Here is a 21,199-nt window from a genome sequence, read left to right as displayed (position 1 = left end):
TGGGTAAACTGATATCAGCTAACTTTTTACAAAGGTATTTTAATAACTAGATAAAGCCAGGTCACTTAAGACAACATTTTAGAAAGAGGTTATTTTATACATATATATGTATAAAATATATATGTGTATAATATATGTGTGTGTGTGTATTTCATTCTTTACACGTAAAAGTGAATATAAATAGGTCTTTTGGTATTTCCTTCTTACACCATAATGGGCAATTTGTGCCCCGCAATGAAGCAAAGAGGACACCCCCTTTTAGAGACCTCTGCTTTCCAAGGTTGACACTATCAGAAGCTGTCCAGGAATTAGAAAAGGACATTTGAAATTATCTTTGCAAGGTTAGGCCCAGTGAATATTTGCATTTAAAAGCTTGTCTTTTAATTGCAGTAAAGTGGAGGATACAAGATACTGTTTTAAACAATCAAAGTGGAGGTTGCCCATTGCCTCTCAAATCGTACTGAACAGATATTCAGCTTCTGTTAGTGTCAGCCTCGTGAAGCAGAGGTCTCTAAAAGGGGGTGCCCTCTTTGCCTCATTGTGGGGCAGAGATTGCCTCATTATGGTGTAAGAAGGAAATACCAGAAGATCTATTTATAGTCACTTTTATCTGTAAAGAATGAAGTCAAGTTTTGTGAATATTGGTTAATACTGTATAAATTAACAAAAGCACTCTTACTCAGGATATCAGACAGCCATGGAACAACAAAGAACAGCAGAGGTGACAGCATGTGTGAAGCAAAAATAATGCAAGATAAAAAGAATGACATTCTGCTAGGTGCAGTGGCACAGCTATAGTCCCAGCTGCTAAGGAGGCTGAGGCTGGAGGACCACTTGAGCCCAGGAGTTTGAGGTTATAGTACACAATGATCTCCCTTGTGAATAGCCACTGCAGTCCAGCCTGGGCAACATACTGAGACCCCATCTCTAAAAATATGATGATAATAATAATATTATAATCAGCCCTCTTTACAAAACACCTCTGAAATTAACCAGAAAAAGATTTGAAATGTACAATTATATCTACTATAATTATCTATGATACTCATCCCAGTATAGAGTGCTTTTAAGTATTTTTTAATGTACTATGAGTATGTATGTGTGTATACAGACTCACACACACAAACCCACACACATGCATATACATTTTCTTAAAATCACAATTCTAAGAGGTTTGGAGACCTCAGTGTAGACAACACATTACTGAGTGAGAGGCGTTGAAAGGAAGTAAGAAGCTGAAAAAGCTCTCAAACTAGTTACTATTTTCAATATTATTCTGTTATTTGTAGAGGTATTTCATAATTCCTCTTTTATGAATAAATACATATTGTGCCCCATTATGTTTTGAAAATTTCAGTAATCTGAGAGTTTAAAATGTTCCATCCATCATATTTCATGTGTATTGTGTTACATTTTGCAGTTTTTCTTTGAAATTATATTTTTTCTCAGTAATGCTGTCAGTTATTAACTAATGTTAAAGTTGTTTCCATGCTTTGAATTTCACAATGGAAGTGGAAATGATTCTATTTATTAATAATGTTATATCTTTATATAACTCTTGATTGTTTACAAGGCACTTCCACATCCATCACTTTCCTTAACCCTCACAGCAACCCAGTGAGGAAGATATTCTGTCCTCCTACTCCTGATAAATCTGACTGACCTAAACTCACAGAAACTTTTTAAATAAAGTCGTAACTCTTTGGTTTTAGAAGCAAAAGTGTTTTAAAACGTAGGCTGAGATTAGTTGCCAAATTAATTTGTCTGGACAATTTGCTTAGAAGTTTTTTACAATTTAATTATTCGGAATACCACTTGTTTAGCCTAAATCCACAAGACCATAATTGTAGACTGTCTATGCACTCACTGTTTGTTTTTGGTAATAGTTAACTTCTTAGGGAATTTTTAAAGTGGAAACTGATTAAACTTTTTTACTTGTAAATCATTATTTCAGGTAAAACAGAAACAAAACTTACCTTTGAGAGTAAAAAACACTAGTTACAAATGGCACAAAGGGCTAACAGTGATACGTAATCCCCGTATCTCTCCTTCCAGAAGGTTAAAGTCTTTTTTAATAGGGGAAATCATTGAAAGTGAAGTAATCTCTGAACATGCATAGGTTCTGATGTAAATCTCCTCTGGCCCCCCCACACCCCCAGTCACCATTTGCATAGATTCTCCTCCAATCATAAAAGGTAAACTAGGTTGTCAGTTGGCTTTATTAAGTCTACTTATAGCCTGAAATCATCTCTTGAAGTCAAATTTTCTCTCTTCAGCCCTCCTTTTAATTAGTACTACTAACCCAGTCATTCAAATCTGGGTATTGCAATGTTCTAGGATATGCTATTTGTTGAGTTTGATTTCTCCTCTCTCTCTCTCTCTCTGTATGTGTGTGTGTCTGTATGTGCACATATATGTGACAGACAAAGCCTTTCACATACTTTGGAGACAAGTTACCGGAAAAAGGAAATAATAAAATATATTTTCTTCAGTAAATAGAGCCCAATAAGAAAATTTGGGATTCGAAAAATAACTCATAAGTTTATTAGAGACACATAACCCATGATATTGAAATATATTCCCATTATGTATGGTAGCTGCAATCACTGAAAAATCAATAAGCTGCAGAATCCCTTGTGAAATTAGAAGTAGTTAGTAAATTTACCTATCAAGTTATTCCATTATAATGTTAATTATGTGGCATTCTTGAGAGGCAGGAGTTGAGGTTAGATCAGTTCTAAGATTTTTAAAATTATTTTTAAATTATTTTTTAAAAATTGGATGAAATTGTACATTTCAGCAAAATGAGAGCACCTATAAACATATATACAAAAGATATGCCAAAAATTCTAAAAGTTTAAAACCCTTTAAGATTTACTAAGAAAAATAAGTTCAGATAGTGAAAGTATTTATACACTCAGCACTTCAGCCACCAAACTCAGTCTATATATATATTTTTTAATTTCCACATTTAAAGTTTATTCACACTTACAAAGCAGTGACAACAAGCAGGCAGTTTCAAGACCTCTTTTTCTCTTGGCAGGCTCTATCTTGTGTAATGATCACTGACCATTGTTGACCGCAACACTCACTAGCTGCAGCTTTTTCCTTAGTGCTTCCCTTAAAAAAAAAAAAAAAAAGGAGAAGAAAAACCACACCTCACTGTATATCTTACTTCCTTCCGGGGAAAGGATTACATAATTGTGGGTCTGAATTCCCATATTGTGTCAGTACTTGTGGTTTGTCATCTCTCTAATTGTTGGAAGTTTACATGCTTGTATTATTTCATCACAATTTGCTATAAACTATTGAAAATGACTGTGGGATCTGTCTGTGTTGTTTGCCTTTTGAAAGTGTACTTTTCTTTAACCATCTCTTAATCCAGAAATAATAATGCAGAACATCCCAGGAACTGATCCTAATCCTCAGTGCTCTGATCTCAACACGTGCCTCTTAAATCCTTTGCTAGATATAGTGCCTAAAGAGCCCGAGCACACTCACCTTTGAACCAGCGTTGATCTAGTTTTGTTTATTAAAAAATGTTGATGTCCTCAGATACGGTGTATGAAGGATAACAGAAAGCATATTAAGAGTTTACAATTATTTTTGTGATTATTTTTTAAAATCCAACATCTTGGCCTTTTACTTTGTGCTTCTCATGAGTATCTAATTGAATAGGGTCCTAATCTTTTACCTGATAGGTGAGGTAAATAAAGATGGAATAATCTGATGCTGAAACTCCTTCACATATCTCTGTTTTAAGAGTAAGTCAAGACATGTTTTTTGCTGCCGAATAAAACGTTGCAACCAGTTTTGAGAAACTGGCTTACACTACTTGAAGATCAATAGAACCTTTTTAATTTTAAAAGAACATTCATATCAATTATTTCATTTAATCTCATAGCAATCCTGGGAATAATTGTCTCCATTTTGTAGATGAGGTGATTCAGATTGAAGGGGATTAAGAGACTCAGTCAAAGTACCAAAGCCGATCATGGTTTAATCAAGGACTTCTTCAACTTAGATCTTTGACTCAGATCTTACTCTTAAGTTGAGTGATCTTTTTCTATTTTGCTTTGGCACCCTGTAAACTGTTTCAAAACTTGACTAAATGAATAAATGCATGAATAGATGAATAAATAATAAAAATTACGTAGTAGTTGGTGGGGGGAGAGGGGGAAGTAAAGAACAGACCAAAAAATAAATTCAGGTGTTTGCAAGAAAACTCAATCCTGAATTGATGAGGAACTCAGACATGGGAAGAGGTCACCTGAGACACTGAACTTTGAGCTAGCAGAAAAGAGAGAAAGAAAAGGAAATGATATGTTACCTATTCTTTCTCCAAATTGTGAGATGGTGGCTGTGAGGGTGATCTGGCTGCGACATTTGTCACCCCTTTGATGGCCAGGGTTGATTAGGCTGATCTGGCTGGCTAGGCGGGTGTCCTTTCCTCCCTCCCTGCTCCATGTGCATCCCTCCTGAAGCTGCGTACTGGGCCAGAGAGGATGACTGTCCCGATGAAGGGGGACCGGTCTTTGGTCAAGGGTATATGAGTAGCTGAGCTCCCCTGCCAGAACCTCCAAACAAGCTCTCAAATTACTAAATTATCAGGAACTAATATCTTTGGAGAATATTTTCTAATCTCTCCAGAGGTATTTTTATGTGTTTTGGGGGCCTTGGATTTTATAAGAGGGCTGATAGAATAAATACATATTTGAAAACTTCCTTTTAAGTTACTTTCTTTTACAAAAACAAGTTAACTTCATACTTGTGTGTCCTCCCCTTTTTTCTGGAAGTAGTATTTCCAGGGCATGGAAAGGGTTTAACCCTTTTAACTCTTTAAGGTCACTGGTACATCTACTCATTCATCTATCTATGGATTATATTAGCTTTATTATAGTTTTTAAAAATTACTCTTTTGTTTATGTCTTGTGCTTTGGCACTGGAGGCCACCACACATCCTTTAATAGTAAATACTTAGACTTTAGTGCTGACCCATCAAAAGAACTGCTGGGGACCTTGGGGGTAAAGATGAGGGAGAGTTGAAGCTTCCAGACCATCAGATATTTCGGTAAATGTGGGATTAGGCCGACAGAATGAAGCATCACTGTTTTACTCTATGCAATTTATTATTCTGTAGTAGTAATAAATGGTTTCTTCTTGATCTCATTTTATTTATTAGTAGTATTTTTGCAAACTCTATTTAAGTATATGAACAAACCAGAAACTTTGGTGTAATTTTGAATCTTGTCACCATCTCCTAAATAGTCCATTGGTCCGTTATTGGGCTTTGTGATAAACACAAACTGCTCGAGGGTATAAACTTTTTTTTTGTAATGTAAAAGAGGTAGGCTGGGCATGGTGGCTCATATCTGTAATCCCAACACTCTGGAAGGCCAAAGCAGGAGGATCACTTGAGGCTAGGAGTTCAAAACCAGCCTAGTTTTGAACCTCGTCTCTACAAAAACTAAAAAAATTAGCTAGACATGGTGACATGTGCCTGTAGTCACAGCTACTTAGGTGGCTGAGGTGGGAGGATTGCTGGAGCCTGGGAGGTCAAGGCTGCAGTGAGCCATAATTGCACTACTGCACTCCAGCCTGGGTGACATAGCAAGACTCTGTCTCAAAACTAAAAAAATAAAACTAAAGAAAGAAGGTAGAGAAAAGAGAAAACTGAAATAGTATGGATATAATAATATTTATTAGAAAAAGAAAGGATATGGGCAATGTCTCTCCCATTCATACCTCTCCCTAAATAGAGGTTTAAAATATTAAAACTTGGTAGTCAATGAAAATTAAAGATCAGAAAGTTCTAACAATCAAAATCCTAGAGATGAAAATCCTACTGCTGCTACTACCAGATTATAGGTCTTCATACTTTGGAAGTTTCAAAATAAAAATACACAAGAATCACGAGATTGGAAGAGACAGACCCATCCATCACCTAAAAATACATGAGAATCGCGAGATTGGAAGAGACAGACCCATCCATCACCTGGCTATTCGCGTGCAGTCCATGAACTGTCAACATCAACATCTCTTGGGAGCCCGTTAGAAAGGACCATTCTCAGGACTTACCCCAGACCTGTTGAACCAGAATCTGCATTTTAATGGGAAAACAGTGATTTCTGTGCCCACAAAGGTTTGAGAAGCACTCGTATACGCCATTCCTGTGCTCAGATCAGAATAGATCCTAAGCAAACCAAAATGTACATTATTTCAGAGGAAAGAGGCCCTCCTGAGTAATATGCTATTTTTGTTCTTATCAGGACATTTTTGTGTTCTTAAAGACAGAAAAATGCATCCTTACACCAGGCTCCTGGACCATCCAGCACATGTCATCACCATATGGCAGCCATGCCAGTGGATGTCCATGATGTCCCCCTCAACAGATTAGAGATATGCTTCCAGACTATTTAGGTTTCATGCAATAACCTATTATGTATAAATTTAGTGCCCATAAAATAGTCAAAACATTCATATTTTATTTGCTATTTAGCCTATATTCTCTTGAAACAAATTCTGTACATCAGCTACAGTAGTCAACTTGAATGTTCTTTTTCATTTATTCGTTATGCACCCACAAAATGTCATGAGTATCTGCTTGATGTTGGGCTCTGTGGTCAGTACTATAACTTGTAGATATACGTAGGATTCCTTTTCTACCCTTAGAAAACTCTAGAATGTGTATAAACAATTTAAGATGGTCTTCAATAGAAATATGAGCATAGAAAAGTGCACAACCAAATTTCTCTGTCATTGTTGAGGATTGAGTCTTAAAGAATGAGTAGAATTTTGCCACCCAGAGAGGCAGTAAAGGCATCCTAGCAAAAAAAGTGGCCTGTGCCCAGGCTAGAGGCACTTACTGGGAATATGAAGCAGAGGGTGAGGAGCTTGTAGGAAATGAGTGTGGCAGAGTGCAGGGCTTGAGAATGAAGGACCTCATGGGCCGTAGACTTCATCCTCTGGGTAATGGGAAGCCATCTGACTTTTAAGTTTTTTGAAGAGTGAAACAGATTTTTGTTTGTAAAGATGCCAATGTCAGTACCATAGAAAATGAATGAGAGATGTTGGAAAAGGGTATGAGAGCAGTTAGGTGAGACACAATAAGTGGACAATTTGAGGCATTGACAATTTGGATAGAAAAGAGAGAACAAATTTTGGAGAATATGCAGCAAGTAGATTGGCAGGATTTGAGGATTAATAGGACATGGGGATTGAAAAGTCAGATAGCATGAAGGTCCCTAGTCTCATAATTGGAAAGATGGTGCTGCTACACTGGCATGTCCTGATTTTCATGCAGCATCCTCGTTTACCCTTCAGCTGCCTCATCAGGACCTACTGTTACACTTCAATCCACAAACATGGAAACCGAGGCTTGGAGCAGTTGCATCATCTGCCCACAGTCACAGTGGTATGGAGGCATTCTGGCAGAGGAAGGAGTGGAACTCAGATTCAAATTCAAGCCTGACTCTTGAGTCTTGAAGCTAAGAATTAGCCTTGAGGGTTTGGTAAACAGCCACCCCTAACTTCTTTGCACAGTACAGAAATTTTAGGAATTTTTCTGATGGGAGATATTTCAGATTGCTTTGCTGTCTACTGTTAGCTTCTTGAAAACAGTATAATTCAGCAAATATTTATCTAATGCCTACTTTATACAAGAAAACTAAAAACAGCTATGAAGGGAATATAAAGGGGAGTAAAAGGTAGTTTTTGTTCATAAACTTGTGTTATATAAGCCCCATGAAGAGCTTTTTTATAGGGACAAGAAAAATATAAAAATAACTATAATTCAAGTGAGACGAGAAAGTAACGTAAGAAACAAAGTCTTCGGTTTCACCAGAGGACTGTAATTCCACCTTATTGGCCTCTGAGGTTCCCAGGGGACTTGGAGTAGGCACTTAATAAACACTGGTTGACTTATTGACAGTGTACAGGGAGAGCTCAGATAACAAACCATCTAAGTAAACACCACACTGTCGCAATCCTATTAAGAATTTCCCCGGAGATTTTATAGCCCTGTTTTGGGAAAGTCAGGAAGCATCCTCCCTCTGTAGGAACACTTCCTACCTTTCAAACTGCTTCCTTCAGTGGAATGGCTTTGTCAGATATGCCTTTATGTTGCTGAGCTCCAAACTCCTTCCTCTAAAACCATGCTGACCATGGGGACTGGCTGGGCTAGCCGGAGAGCCTCTAATCCGTCTCATCTGATAATGGACGTCAGAGCATCTGGTGTCCTCCCTGGGTTTAACACTGGCCAGTTATTCCTCACCTGACCTGACTGCCGGGCCCCGGTGAGCCAGTGCCTGTCTTACAGTCCCCGTGACTTGGCAGCGTGTCCCTCTTAGTGGCTGATGGTTGCAGTTAACTCAGGTGACGCAGGTTCCCAGGTGCGAAGCCAGGGAGACTAGTGTTTGTCTTTCTGCTGTCTCTTCCTCAGTGTTTTCATCTGTTAAAAGTCACTTCTGGTTCCAAAATTGCGTGGCTCTGTATGGCTTACTCTTCATGTGAGCCCTTGCTGAAATGTTCCTTCCTCAGAGAGGGTTTCTTGACCACTTAGCTTAGAAGGGCCCCTTCTTCCCAGCCTTCACCTTTCCAAAGGTCCTCTCTAGTCCCTTATCCTGTATCATTTTCTTTAGAGTGCTCAGTGCCCTCTGGGATCATTATATTAATTATACTTTGTTCTGTACTTGTTTTTCGTCCCTCTTATCCACTGAGTATAAGCTCTATAAGTTCAAGATCTTCACACTTGTTGTTCACTGCTTCATTCCCAGCATGTCAGGCAGTGCCTAGTATAGAGTAAATGCCCTACACATATTTGTGGAATTACCCACTGAACTCTGTAATCCCACCATGCTGGCTCTTTTCTGTTGTTACTGCCTTATTCGTGGGTATTGCTTCTTGTTACATCACCGAAGCTGGGTTATAAAAGATTTCTTTGACGGACGCTTTAGGGAGGATTCAACCCATGTGTTTAACAGACATCGCCAGCAGAATCACCAAGGCAGTTTTTAAAACCAGGTTTGTCATAAGAACAGAAACATCTTTGAACTTGAATCATTTTAAGTAGCTTATCTTGTTAATATGGTGAGTAGAACTAGAAAAACCTTTTGAATGTTTAAGATCCTTTAAGTAGATAGTACATATGGCCTGAGATAGATGGAAAATATACAAAAATTCAAGGTCGTGACTGAATGAAATGACTGATAGTTTTTTAGTATCTTTTTTTCTTGCTGTACTATTCTGTTTTAGTCTTTCAGTTTTATCCTTGCTGTTACTAGCAAACAAAATCAGTAGTTATCTCAGTTCAGAAGAGCTAGTGATGGTTCAATTTGATCCATCAGTAGTGAGCATTTAACATGCGTAGTGCAAAATGTATGAAAAGATTGCTGAGCTGCCCTGTGAAGTATTATACGTCAAAGCTTGGTATCCGTCCTAAAGATGCTGCCAGTCACTTCCTTACTCTCTCTAGCCTGGTTTTCTCGACTGTCTCGGTGACTGCAGTCAATTCCCTCCTAGTCTTTTCTTCACTGAGCTCACCGTCTGCCACTTCCCTGCTCATGCTTGTGTAGTTTACTACATTCTGGATTACTCCATTGCCTTTAGAATTCCTCCAGGGATGGTGCTTCTTTCCAAATAAATGCCTAGTAGCATAAGTTATATGGTATTTGGCAGGTGTGAGTTTCTAGGAAGGTCCATAGGTTTTATTTAGCCTATCTGTTTGGATACAGCATATGAAGAGGTCTGGTCACATATACCAAACAGTAATATTTTCTTGTCAAATTTTCTTTGTACCTTCTGTATCTGTCTTTCTTAATTCTGTTTCTTTCTCATTTACCATAACCACTTTCCAGGACGAAAATATGCCTTCGGACTTCTTTCTCCTCTGGGTACTTTTAACAAATGGGTTGGCCTCAAATAATATGCATCCCTTCACTTAAAATTTAAGTTCAAAGAAGCGACTTCTTGGGGGTCGGTGCATGTGTGTATGTATTGCCTTTCTCTAATATGTCTCTTCAACCATCCATGATCCAATGGCAGATCACATTTCCCACCATGATAATTGAAATCAGTCTTCTATTTTTTTAACCACACTTCCTACTAATTTCCACTGTAGCCTTTCCTCATTTATGTTTCTCATCATTTAAAGAGAATGCCTTCCTCTTTTTCTCCTCTCTTCTAATACCTTCTTAAATATAATAACTAGTTTTTAAAACTGCATCTAAGATAGACAGCTATTCAGGCTATTAGATGCCGCCTGAAAACTCTGTTTGACTAATTTATTTCTCTCCTTTCTGCTATCTTTGCATTACTTTCTATTTGTCATTTTATCATATGCATGTTCCTATAATCAATGTGTTATTTTTTATTCCTCTTTTTTCCTCACTTCCTTCCTCCAACTTACCTGCACATTCTGGCAATCCAACTGCTAAACATATACCCAATTTTTCCATTATTCCTCATCTCCTCTCCAAAGTTGAAACAACCACCATCTCTACCATGGACAACTGCAGTAGCCTTCATCTGATCTTTTTGTTTTCACAAAGATGAAGTTGTTTTCTGCTTTTAACACTACCTCTTCTCTGAAAGTCATTTTCTATACAATAGACAGGGTTATTCCTGAAAAAGCTTGGATCACTTCATGGCCTTTCCATGCTTAAAGAGCTTTCCACTCATGCCTGTAATTCCAGCACTTTGGGAGGCCAAGATGGAAGGATCACTTGAGCCCAGGGGTTTGCGACCAACCTGGGCAACATGGCAAAGATCCCTTCTATACAAAAATTTAAAAACTAGCTGAGTAACGTGGCACACACCAGTAGTCCCAGCTACTCAGAAGGCTGAGGCAGAAGGATCTCCTGAGCTCAGGAGGTAGAGGTTGCAGTGAGCCATGATTGCACCACTGCACTCCAGCCTTGGCAACAGAGCAAGACCCCGTCTCAAAAAAGTTGGCGGTGGGGGCCTTTCCAACACACTTGGAACAGAATCCAAACCCCTTAATATGGGTGTAAATCTTTATGTGATCGGCACATACTTGGTGCTGAGATAACTTACTTGGTCTTCCTTTCTTCCCTCACCCACTCTGTTCCACACTGATGTCCTTTCCTTTTGTCAATACCTCATGCTTAGTGCAACCTCAGTGCCTTCACACCAGCTATTTCTCTGCCCAGAATGCTTTTTCTCCTGACATTTATTTGCTTCATTGGTTTCCTATTGTCATTCAGATGACAGCATAAATGTCATCTCCTCTAGGAAAACTTCTCTAAATATTCAATCTAAAACAGCCCATCACCACACTTTCACACAAGCCTATTTTAATTTTTAGCATAGCTACCAGCAATGATGTTTTCTTGTGTATCTGTTTATGTGTTGCCTGTCACAACCACTAGAACACTCACTTCCTGAGGTCACAACTGTTCCTAGAAGAGTACCTGGCATGTAGCAAAAACTTATTATATAGATATTGAATTAAAATAATAAATGAGTGGAAATGCTGACATTGGACTCTGTTGGCTGGGCAGGTACATTTTGCCCCATAAATAGATTCTAAGTTCCTAAAATATATATTTTTTTGAGACCTCACAGTACCCGGTTGAGTTTGGAGTATGGCATCAATACTTGACAAACTCTTAATCTCTTCATCTTTGCTCTTTTGGACATATTTAGGTTGTGGTATCCTAAGAAATCCATGGAGTGACTTACTGAAGAGTTAACTTCTTGGATAAAATGGCTATAAAAAAATCAAATTTTTACGGTGCTACACACTGCAGGGACTCAATATATTTTTTGTTGACCACAACAATTCATGCCTCACTTTCCAGGCCAATATGTGCTGTTGCTACATGCTACTGGCGCACTGCCATGCTCCATCTTAGCTAAATTTCAGTAGAGAATGAGGTATGCAGTTTGTAAACTGCTTTGGGGAATGTTGCACAGGAAGTCATTTTCATTTTGTTGCAGATCAACAGGAAATAAGGCTTAGTTGCCAAACAAAAGCAAGAAAAGCAACCAAGCATATTATTCCTTCCTTTGGGGCTTTCTAAGAATCATTAGCATCACCTAGGACAGTGGAAGTTATCCCAGCTATCTCAGTTTTACATGTACAGGACATTTTGATAGGAAGAAGGTATTTAGTATTTTGTTCCAGTTTTTCTTTGCATTCTCCCATACACTGCTTTTGAACTTTGTCATATCTTCTAATCACCCATCTGATACATTTTAAGAGTTTTACTCCTTTCTTTATTAAAATGGGTCTGGCTTCTTGAATTACAGACTACTATCTATGGGACATTTATTTCGGCCAATTCTATTGTTCATTATTCTTCTCATTGGCATTAATATTGATGGGAATACAAGATTACTTACTTTAAAATCTGATCCTCTTTGAAATAATTCTGATTGTGTAGGCTTGGCCATCTTTTAAATTAGAATGCCCTAACGTTATCCCTGTTATGAACTCTGCATCATGAGACTCAGAGGGAGTGCATGACAGAATGGAAACTTTATTCGAATTCTTGGCATGTTTTAATTTCACATTGCTTTTTTATATTAATTTAATTTCCTTCCAGAAGGAAAGTTGGCAGTCATTTAGAAAAGTGCTAAGGGAGGTTGGAATGATTGCAGTTGAAATGCGTGTGCAAGTCCCTAATCCATAGATTATTGACATAATGAACTCTAAAACCCTTAATAATCATGCCACTGTGCACTGACAGCCTGCATTTAGAGAGCTTTAGTGTATGAGTTCTGTACATAATGTCGGCTCTACTTTGTTGAGCTGGGTAGAAGTTGGCATGTTATCGCAGAGTGTGAGCTCACCTAGCATGTGCCAGAGACCACTCCTCAAGGCAGACCAGGAATCCTTTACTTCCATCTGCTTTATTTCTCCCTTTTCAAATATGGAAATGTCAGTCCATAATAAGCTATATTTCCTTCAAATTTTTAACAGATTTGGATTTTTAAGAACAACTAGCTTCAGACATTTTCATTGTTTGCAAAAGAAAACAAAATAAAACAGCTTTTGGGAATTCAACTTTTGATTGTTGCATTTTTGCCTTGAGGGAATCCGTACGTTCACGCTGACACATGGTGGACATTCAGTATTAAAGTGTGCAGTCCCCTTCGCTTGCTGCCCAGCAAGTCAACATCAGACACAAGGTTCTTCCCCCAACCAAAGCGATATATGTTTTTCTTACACCTTGACCAAATGCTTCAGATTTATTATCAAATGTGACATGAATGATTCAAACAAAAGCAAATGCCCTTGAGTTTAAAAATGGAAATTTAAAAGACTAAATATTTGCACTTAGGAAAAGAAAATAACAGAAATCTCTGTGGCAGACCATTGCTTGAAATTATTCTCACTAAATTATAATCATGCACTTTCCACTCTCTTTAATTAAACATTAGATTCCATTTATTCTCAGTACATTCGCTTCAAGTAAATCAGAATGCCCATCCTTTTTTGTCATTGTAAATTTGTTCCAACTTCGTGGCCTGCACATGACCAGGCACATTAGATAATTTTTATGCGAATCTCAGTGATACTATATATTTTTTCAAATTTTATACTTTATGTTATATTTATACTGATGAATCTGATCTTAAATTTTATAACATGTAACGTGTATAAGAGCTTGATGACATTTTTGACAGCTACATTTATACATTTCTGCAAAGAACTTGTTGGTGTTGGAGGGATGGAGGAATTTGTTTTGATCATATTGTCACAGGTAGGTAAAGCTGTTGGCTGCTGTTCTGAGGAAGCTACAGTTTGAGAAAGGTCACGGTGCCTTAATTTATATCACGTCTTCTATTTTGAGAGCCTTGGACTATTATATGAAAGCCTAAAAGAACTTTATATCTACCAGATTTGCAATTGCTTGAATTGCTCAGATAATACAACCAAATAGCAGTCTGTAAATATTAAAGACAAGCTTTCTCTAGTGGTTGAAATAAGAGTCTGCTCTTAAGAGTCTTAATTGTCATATGTGGTAAAACCATTTAGTGGAATTTCAAGAAAAAAATTAGCCAGATTTATTTCTTATCACTGTTCATACAATTTCAAATAAGAAATGTTAGCTAACTGAACCAGTGGTTTAACCAAGGTGAATAAATTGACTAGTTGATCTTATGTAATTGCAGATAAATTTTGCAAAATGATGGTAGTGGAACTGCTATAGACATTCTGGGACAAGTTTAATTTTTTTAGGTATGTTGTGCTTTTTTGTGATGATAGAGGTAATTCTGGGCATTTAATTGATAAAATAAATTACTCAAACTCCTTTTAAAGTTTTACTTTGCTTATCACTGACCGTTTTATAATTCACAAGCATTTCCACAGGTCTGTGGGAAAAGGATATGCCAGGTCAGTTGGACTGTTTAATTTACCTAAAAGTTCCATAGACTATGAAGTTCAAATTAATGCTAAAGAAAGTCTTAGAATTGTTTGTACATGCTCAGTTATCCATCATTTGCTGCACTCCCTACTCCTTGAAGAGCAATAAAAATGCTTTAAATCTATTCACTGACATTTTCTTTAAAACCGGAGGTGATGAAGGGGAGAAGCAAGTGCCCATCACCATAGTCCTAAAATATTAGAAAGAATCCCTTCTCCATATCTCTTGGGTTGTATAGTATTTACCTGCTCACCAGAAAGTGAGCAACAGATATTCCATTTTTATACTTAAAAGTTTTCTCTTTGGGGACTACTACTCATTTGCCTTAACTCCAATATCAACTGATTGAACTCATAATGTTTCTACATTTTTGATCTAAAAATACGTGTGTGTGTATATATTCATACACCGTATAAACTAATTAATTTACTTTGGATTATCCAAACCCATCTCTACCTTTGTAAGTATAGACTATATGGTTAATCTTTGGCCAGTTTTATTTCCCCTTTTAACCTGTAGGATATGGGCATTCCAAAGAAAAATATCATATCACCAATTATCTGTTTTCTAAAGATTGAGGTGTATCAAATCATTGGATCATTTTTATTTTCTCACCTCAGTTTTAGCAGTATCTGAGGACTTGTGCCAAATATGAAGGCCTTTGACAACATAAAAATAGCATAATTATATATTAGCATCTATATCTTTTATTCATTAGTACTTTTCAATTGAAACAAAGTCAACTTTTTCAGTTACAGAATACCACCACTAAGTTCTTCTGGGTTGTGGATAACTGTGCAACCAAGTTGATCTGCCTAGCAAAATAAAAATATTTGGAATTATCCTAGCAACTTTCAACTTATGTTTGAACTAAAGCCTCAGTTGTAGAAAGATAGCAAGATTTGTTGCTGTGCAAACACATTTCCTACATCATCCACCAGATGGCCATGAAAAAGGAAATAGTGCTTAAAGTGAAACTCTGATTGATGTTATTTAAAGTTTAAATCTGGATAAGCTCTGCCTACCTAGAAGTAACAAAAAGAAATGAGAGGAAAAGTTATGCCATTAGAGGGCACTTTTGTAATTTTAGAAAAAAAGTCTGTTCTTATAAAGTAATTTAAGGCTTATGCTTAAGAAGAATGAATTTTCATTGTTTAGTCTAAATGACTAGTTCTTAAACTGTGTATCTGAGAGAGAACATTTTATTGGGAAGGAAAAATGTGTAAAATCTTAAAACCACCATTTGAATAATTTTTATCAGTAAATGTAAGTTGTAAAAATATATGCAATGTATCTGCACCGTCATTTTTTTGATTAGCTATATTCCGTGCTGCTTTTAAATATATTTTAACTTCTGCCTGTAACCTCACCAAATCGAACAAGCCATCAATGCTCCCTAATATTTAAATTTTTCCCCAACAGTAGTTGCATGTTATTAGATAATATTTGTAGAACCAGAATCTGACAGAGTATAAATTTCTGTGTTTGGGGTCCATACTAGTTTTTAAAACTTTTTCGAAAAGTGTGCTTTGCCCATAATTGGTATAGCAATTAAGATGGTTAAAACTGTTTCAGAAAAAAAAAAAATGTGGCCCAATGGAATTTTAGTTTGGGAAATATGATGTTTTTTTAAAGCAAAAGATAAAGTTCAGTCTGTTACCTATTTATTGGTGATCATCTAAATAAAAACATATACCTGAACTAATAAAGTAGGCAAACCAGTAAAATAGTTTAATAAATAGAAGCTTAGTGTCAAAAACTATGAAAGATTTGAGATTTTAGCCCACTTGCAAGCTAATAAATTAGTCTGTCATAGTTTCATGGATGCTAGAAGAAGGCACGATACTCCTGGGTCAGAGACAAAGGCCTTTATTACTCACAGTGATGTATTACTCAGGCAGAGTATCATTATTTTCTTCCACTGGCTTCCTGACCCCCACTTTGCACAGGATGATGCAAAGAGGGCCAGAGGGCACTAGGCCATGTTTGGATTTTATTACAGGAGAGGATTCCTGAATTTAGGAACCTAAAATCTTTTATAATGGGTGATAGCCATGCCTGCTCTTTGCTCCGGAGGCTTTATCTTCCAAGGCTGCTCACTATACAAATATCCTTGAAAAGATAATGTGGTACAAAAGCAGTCAGTACTTCTGCTCCCAAGTACTTCTGCAAAAACAAACACAGAGACCCATGGAGAATTGCTTCCCAACACTGCATAATCCTATAATTTGAATTTGTTTACTAATATTCATTTGTTAAGTAGCTGAATTGGAGAATATATAATAATCAGATTTACCATATTTTAAGCCACCTATAATAAATAGTTCATGTTTTTTATGTCGGATAGTATTTATTGTATGACCTTACGATCTAAGTCTCACTTTGATCATTTTTAAAATGAGAAAAAAGAATAGTGCCTACATTATAGTGTTGTTGCTAGCATTAGATGAAATAATATATTTAAAGAACTTAGAAGAATGCCTGGCATGTGGCATGTACATGACAAAATTTATTAATATTGTTTTTATCTCAGAATTTTTTTTTCTTTTTTTTGAGACGGAGTCTTGCTGGAGTGCAGTGGCGTGATCTTGGCTTACTACAACCTCCGCTGTCCGGGTTCAAGTGATTCTCCTGTATCAGCCTCCCAAGTAGCTGGGATTACAGGCGCCTGCCACCACACACAGCTAATTTTTGTATTTTTAGTAGAGACGGGGTTTTGCCATTTTGGCCAGGCTGGTCTCAAACTCCTGACCTCATGATCTACCCACCTTGGCTTCCCAAAGTGCTGGGATTACAGGCGTGAGCCACTGCACCCAGCCAGAATTCATTTTTTATAAGTATCTGATTTAATAAAAAGAGAGTTATTTCTTAGGGCAGTTGAGGATGCAGGGAAAGTTCCTATCAGTCAACACTATTTCTCCAACTCAGGGGCTGACCTAAATATCCCAGATATCCTGGGTCCTTAGGCAACTGGTCCTGCTAAGTCATACTGTGGCACTGTGGTTGGCAGCTTTGTGGGCAAGCATGGGGCCTAAGGAGGTAAGCCTTGAGTGGCTCTGAGGCAAATATGCCTGTGTATCTCGCTTTCAAGTGCTCTGGTAGCATGTTTGCTATAAGTTTCTAACAAGTACAGAAAGTGAAATTCTAGCTATTTCTAAAGAGATTTTCTTCTTTAGTTGGCCTCGTCTGTTCTCACAAGGCAAGTTTTGGGGATGGTACTACAAAGAGAAATAAACTGGTAGAATTGTATGTGGCATGTCTGTGGTATTTCTAAAGAGAGGCAGCATAACAAATTTCATTTGGATTTTCTGTTTTTGTTAGCTCCAAACAAAAGAGGAGCAGAGGGGAGGGACAGAGAGCGGTGAGGGAGGTCCCATTCCGGTCAGTCTACCACGTCCTTGCTTGGTTAGATTAGATCAACTTAGTCTTGATTTTGATCCATCCAGCCATCTTTTGCAGACATAGCCCTTGTCTACTGTTAGCAACTCTCATGAGCTCCCACTGACATCCCCAAGTTCTTTTGGATTTCTCCTTGACAATCATCTGGATTACTTCATGCAACTTAAGAAGGCCTGGTCTTACTCTTAAACTGCCAGCTTGTTAGGAAGAAAAGTTTATTTCAGTCACAGAAGCATTGCTCATTAGAGATCACCCATCCAAAATCTTCAAAAAACTGAGGTCCAGAGTGGCTAGGTGAATTGCCTAAGATCACACATCTAGTTAGGAACTGAAACTAAACATCAAGTTTCTTAGCTCTCAGTTGAATTTTCTTACACTTGTAATACAATTAAGAAATAAGAGTCGGAAGGAAAACCTCATAATAAGTTATTATGGCTTTCTGGAGAGTTATTACAGAGGATGAACATTGGGCTCTGCAGTCAGATCCACCTGTATTTATATCCTTTCTCTGCTTACATAATGGAGGTTTATTTTTGCATAGGATAGCAGCTACTTCACAGGCTTATTGTGAGGACTAAAAGTTGTAATGCAGCTCGTGAACTTAGCACAGTGCTTTCAACATACTAGCTCTAAATCACTGCAGATATGTTGTATGGAAAACCACAGAACACAGAGCAGAAAAGAATATTTGGAAAAAAGTAAAATGCTTTTTGCATAAGCTCGCTGTGAAAAATCCACCTCTCGTGTCCACATTGTAAAAAGGAGAATGTTTATTTTTTTCAAACTATATATTTTTGGGATCTGAATCTATTTTTGATAGCATCCAAAGAAAGACAAAATGAAAATCAAATGATGTTTTAAGTAGAGATTGATTACAGTAATGTCTATTTAAAAATAAAACTGGCATTCACTTCATCTTGAATTATCACAAACATTTGCTATTTCAAGTACCTCAGTGTAAAATCACTATATTTCTCTAATGCTTTAATTCCCTGACACATGTTAAGTCAAAGAGGTAAAGGAAAACAATTATTTACATATTTCTTTCTGTGAGAAAAAAAATGTACCAAATGGTCAGAGGAAGCAAAGTCTTTTCATGACTGTCATGTCAAGGAACTTGCCTACCTGAGGCTTCCTGTTGGGAACATCAAGACACGTGGAAGACAGTGCCTTTGACAACACCCCTACAACAATGTGCAGTAGAGAATGATCCATCATTACTTAGAGGATCTTTGATGAAAGTCAGTGACAAATGCCAAAACGTAACTTAGTGAAAGTACTCTGCTGGAAGTTAAGACAAATGTTCTAAATATACACCTTTCTGACTTGATGTGTGAGTGGGGGTTCAAGCCCATTTTCTGAAACGATAGAGGTGTATATGTCAATGTCAATGTTGTGTTGAAGACTCTGGTACCTGATAACAACTAGACATCAACAAATAACTCATCATGTGATTCTGGATAAATTGCTTAATCTGTGAGGGAGATGAATTTTATGATTTATAAATCCCTGACTTAAGAAAATTTGATCTTGGAAAAAGCATAATACTATATAGAGAGTTATATATGTATAATCCCTAGTCAGATTTTAGGGAAGAATAAAAATAATTGAGCAGTGATGATTTTCTGGTTCTCAAAGAGTCTCTGACTTATGTTGAATGTAATAGTTCAATCATATCAGCAATTAGCAACTTGACTGCTGAGCAATGATACCAGCCGACCATTGGTTTAACTTTTATAATAGTTCGAAGAACTGACCTTAAGAGATTATTTTCACACAAGCTTTGAGACATTGATACAATGTTATCTACAATGTCCATATAGGCTTCTGCTGTAATGAAGTGAGGATTTTCTCTCTGAATACCCAGAGAAGTTAATGCAGCAAGAGTCTTTTCATTTCAAAATCTTTTTAATGTCTGAAATTCTAGTGAATTTATTCTCAACATCATGAAATCGTTTGAAGAAAAAATGTAGTAAAGTTGCCTTCAAGATCATGTGCATGTATCAAAAATACGTGATGCGTCCCTAAATTTCCATCAAAGCTAAAATAATGTTAACCCTTTAGAAAGTCTGTGACTTGCCCTAGTGTCTGCCTGCAAAACTAATAAAGCAGTCATTTCTGTTGCCTCAGGATGGTGCTGCTCCACTGGTGTCTGCTGTGGCTTCTGTTTCCACTCAGCTCAAGGACCCAGAAGTTACCCACCCGGGATGAGGAACTTTTTCAGATGCAGATCCGGGACAAGGCATTTTTTCATGATTCGTCAGTAATTCCAGATGGAGCTGAAATTAGCAGTTATCTCTTTAGAGATACACCTAAAAGGTACTCTCCCTGCAGTATTTTCTTTATTAAAAAGCTCACAAAGGATGCCTCCAAAAAAGAAAGTAACCTTTAGACCTAGTTTAGGTAATTTACATATCACCCTATGAATAGCATTACCGATTTTCTGTAAGTAAGGGGGAAAATGGTACTGCAACTTCTCATGAAATAAAGGCTGTTTGATTCTTGCTGATTGTCATCTCCTTTTGGGTGGAGTAGGCAATGCTTGCACTTCTTATATTTTGGAATGATTATTTTCTTCTTTTCAGTACAGTAGGCTATTTCTAAAAAGGATTCTGTAGGATTAAAATGAAATCAATTTTCATGAATATGTATAATTCTTCAAGAATTTGCATTAAGTTTTGTTTTTGTTTTTGAGACAAGGTCTCTGTTGCCCAGGTTGGAGTGCAGTAGCATGATCATGGGTCACTGTAGCCTCAACATCCGGGGATGAATCAATCATCCCACCTCAGCCTCATGAGTAGCTGGGACTGTAGGTCTGTGCCACCTTGCCCCGCAAATTTTTAAAATTTTTAGTAGAGATGGGGATCTCACTATGTTGCCCAAGCTGGTCTCTAACTCCGGAGCTCAAGTGATCCTCCTGCCTCAGCATCCCAAAGTGTTGGGATTACAGGCGTGAGACACCACACTTAATGCATTATGTTTTAGGAGTATAATATTTCTTCAACAAATACTATCAGATTCTGAGAGAATCAAACTAAACAGTCATAAAAACTGACACTGTTTATTTACCTTTACTCCAACATCAACAAATTGGGCTCACACAAAGTTTCTAAATATTTTGACCTTTAAAAAAATATATAAATAATATAAGTAATATGTTATAAATTAATTACATTTAAAATTACCTACTTTGTAGTGCCGAAACTCTTTTCTCCCTTTATAAGTTTAGAACACACAGTTAATCTTTGGATAATTATATTTCAGAACCAGTTTTTCCTTCTAACCTGGGATACAGTGACATGCCAAAGGATTAAACTGTCTCAGAACATTAATAACCCATTTTCTAGAGATTGAGGTATATCAGATCATTAGTCATCTTTTCAGTTTTCATTAACAGTAATCATGGA

General features: G+C 37.1%; 1 protein-coding gene across 2 annotated transcripts in view; it reads left to right on the top strand.

The window, feature by feature from the left end:
• The window catches only part of NDNF (neuron derived neurotrophic factor), a 43,548-nt gene that overhangs the window by 7,537 nt on the left and 14,812 nt on the right, over positions 1-21,199 (top strand). For both annotated transcript variants that reach the window (XM_030923883.1, XM_010361786.2), the window contains exon 2: positions 19,923-20,111. In XM_030923883.1, the coding sequence (XP_030779743.1) occupies positions 19,924-20,111 (188 nt within the window). In that variant the 5' untranslated portion in view covers position 19,923. The remainder of the gene's footprint in view (positions 1-19,922; positions 20,112-21,199) is intronic.

This window comes from Rhinopithecus roxellana, chromosome 2 (assembly GCF_007565055.1).
Source record: "Rhinopithecus roxellana isolate Shanxi Qingling chromosome 2, ASM756505v1, whole genome shotgun sequence".
NCBI lineage: Eukaryota > Metazoa > Chordata > Mammalia > Primates > Cercopithecidae > Rhinopithecus > Rhinopithecus roxellana.
The sequence above is the reverse complement of the archived record's forward strand: the minus strand, read 5'-3'. Positions and strand labels throughout refer to the sequence as shown.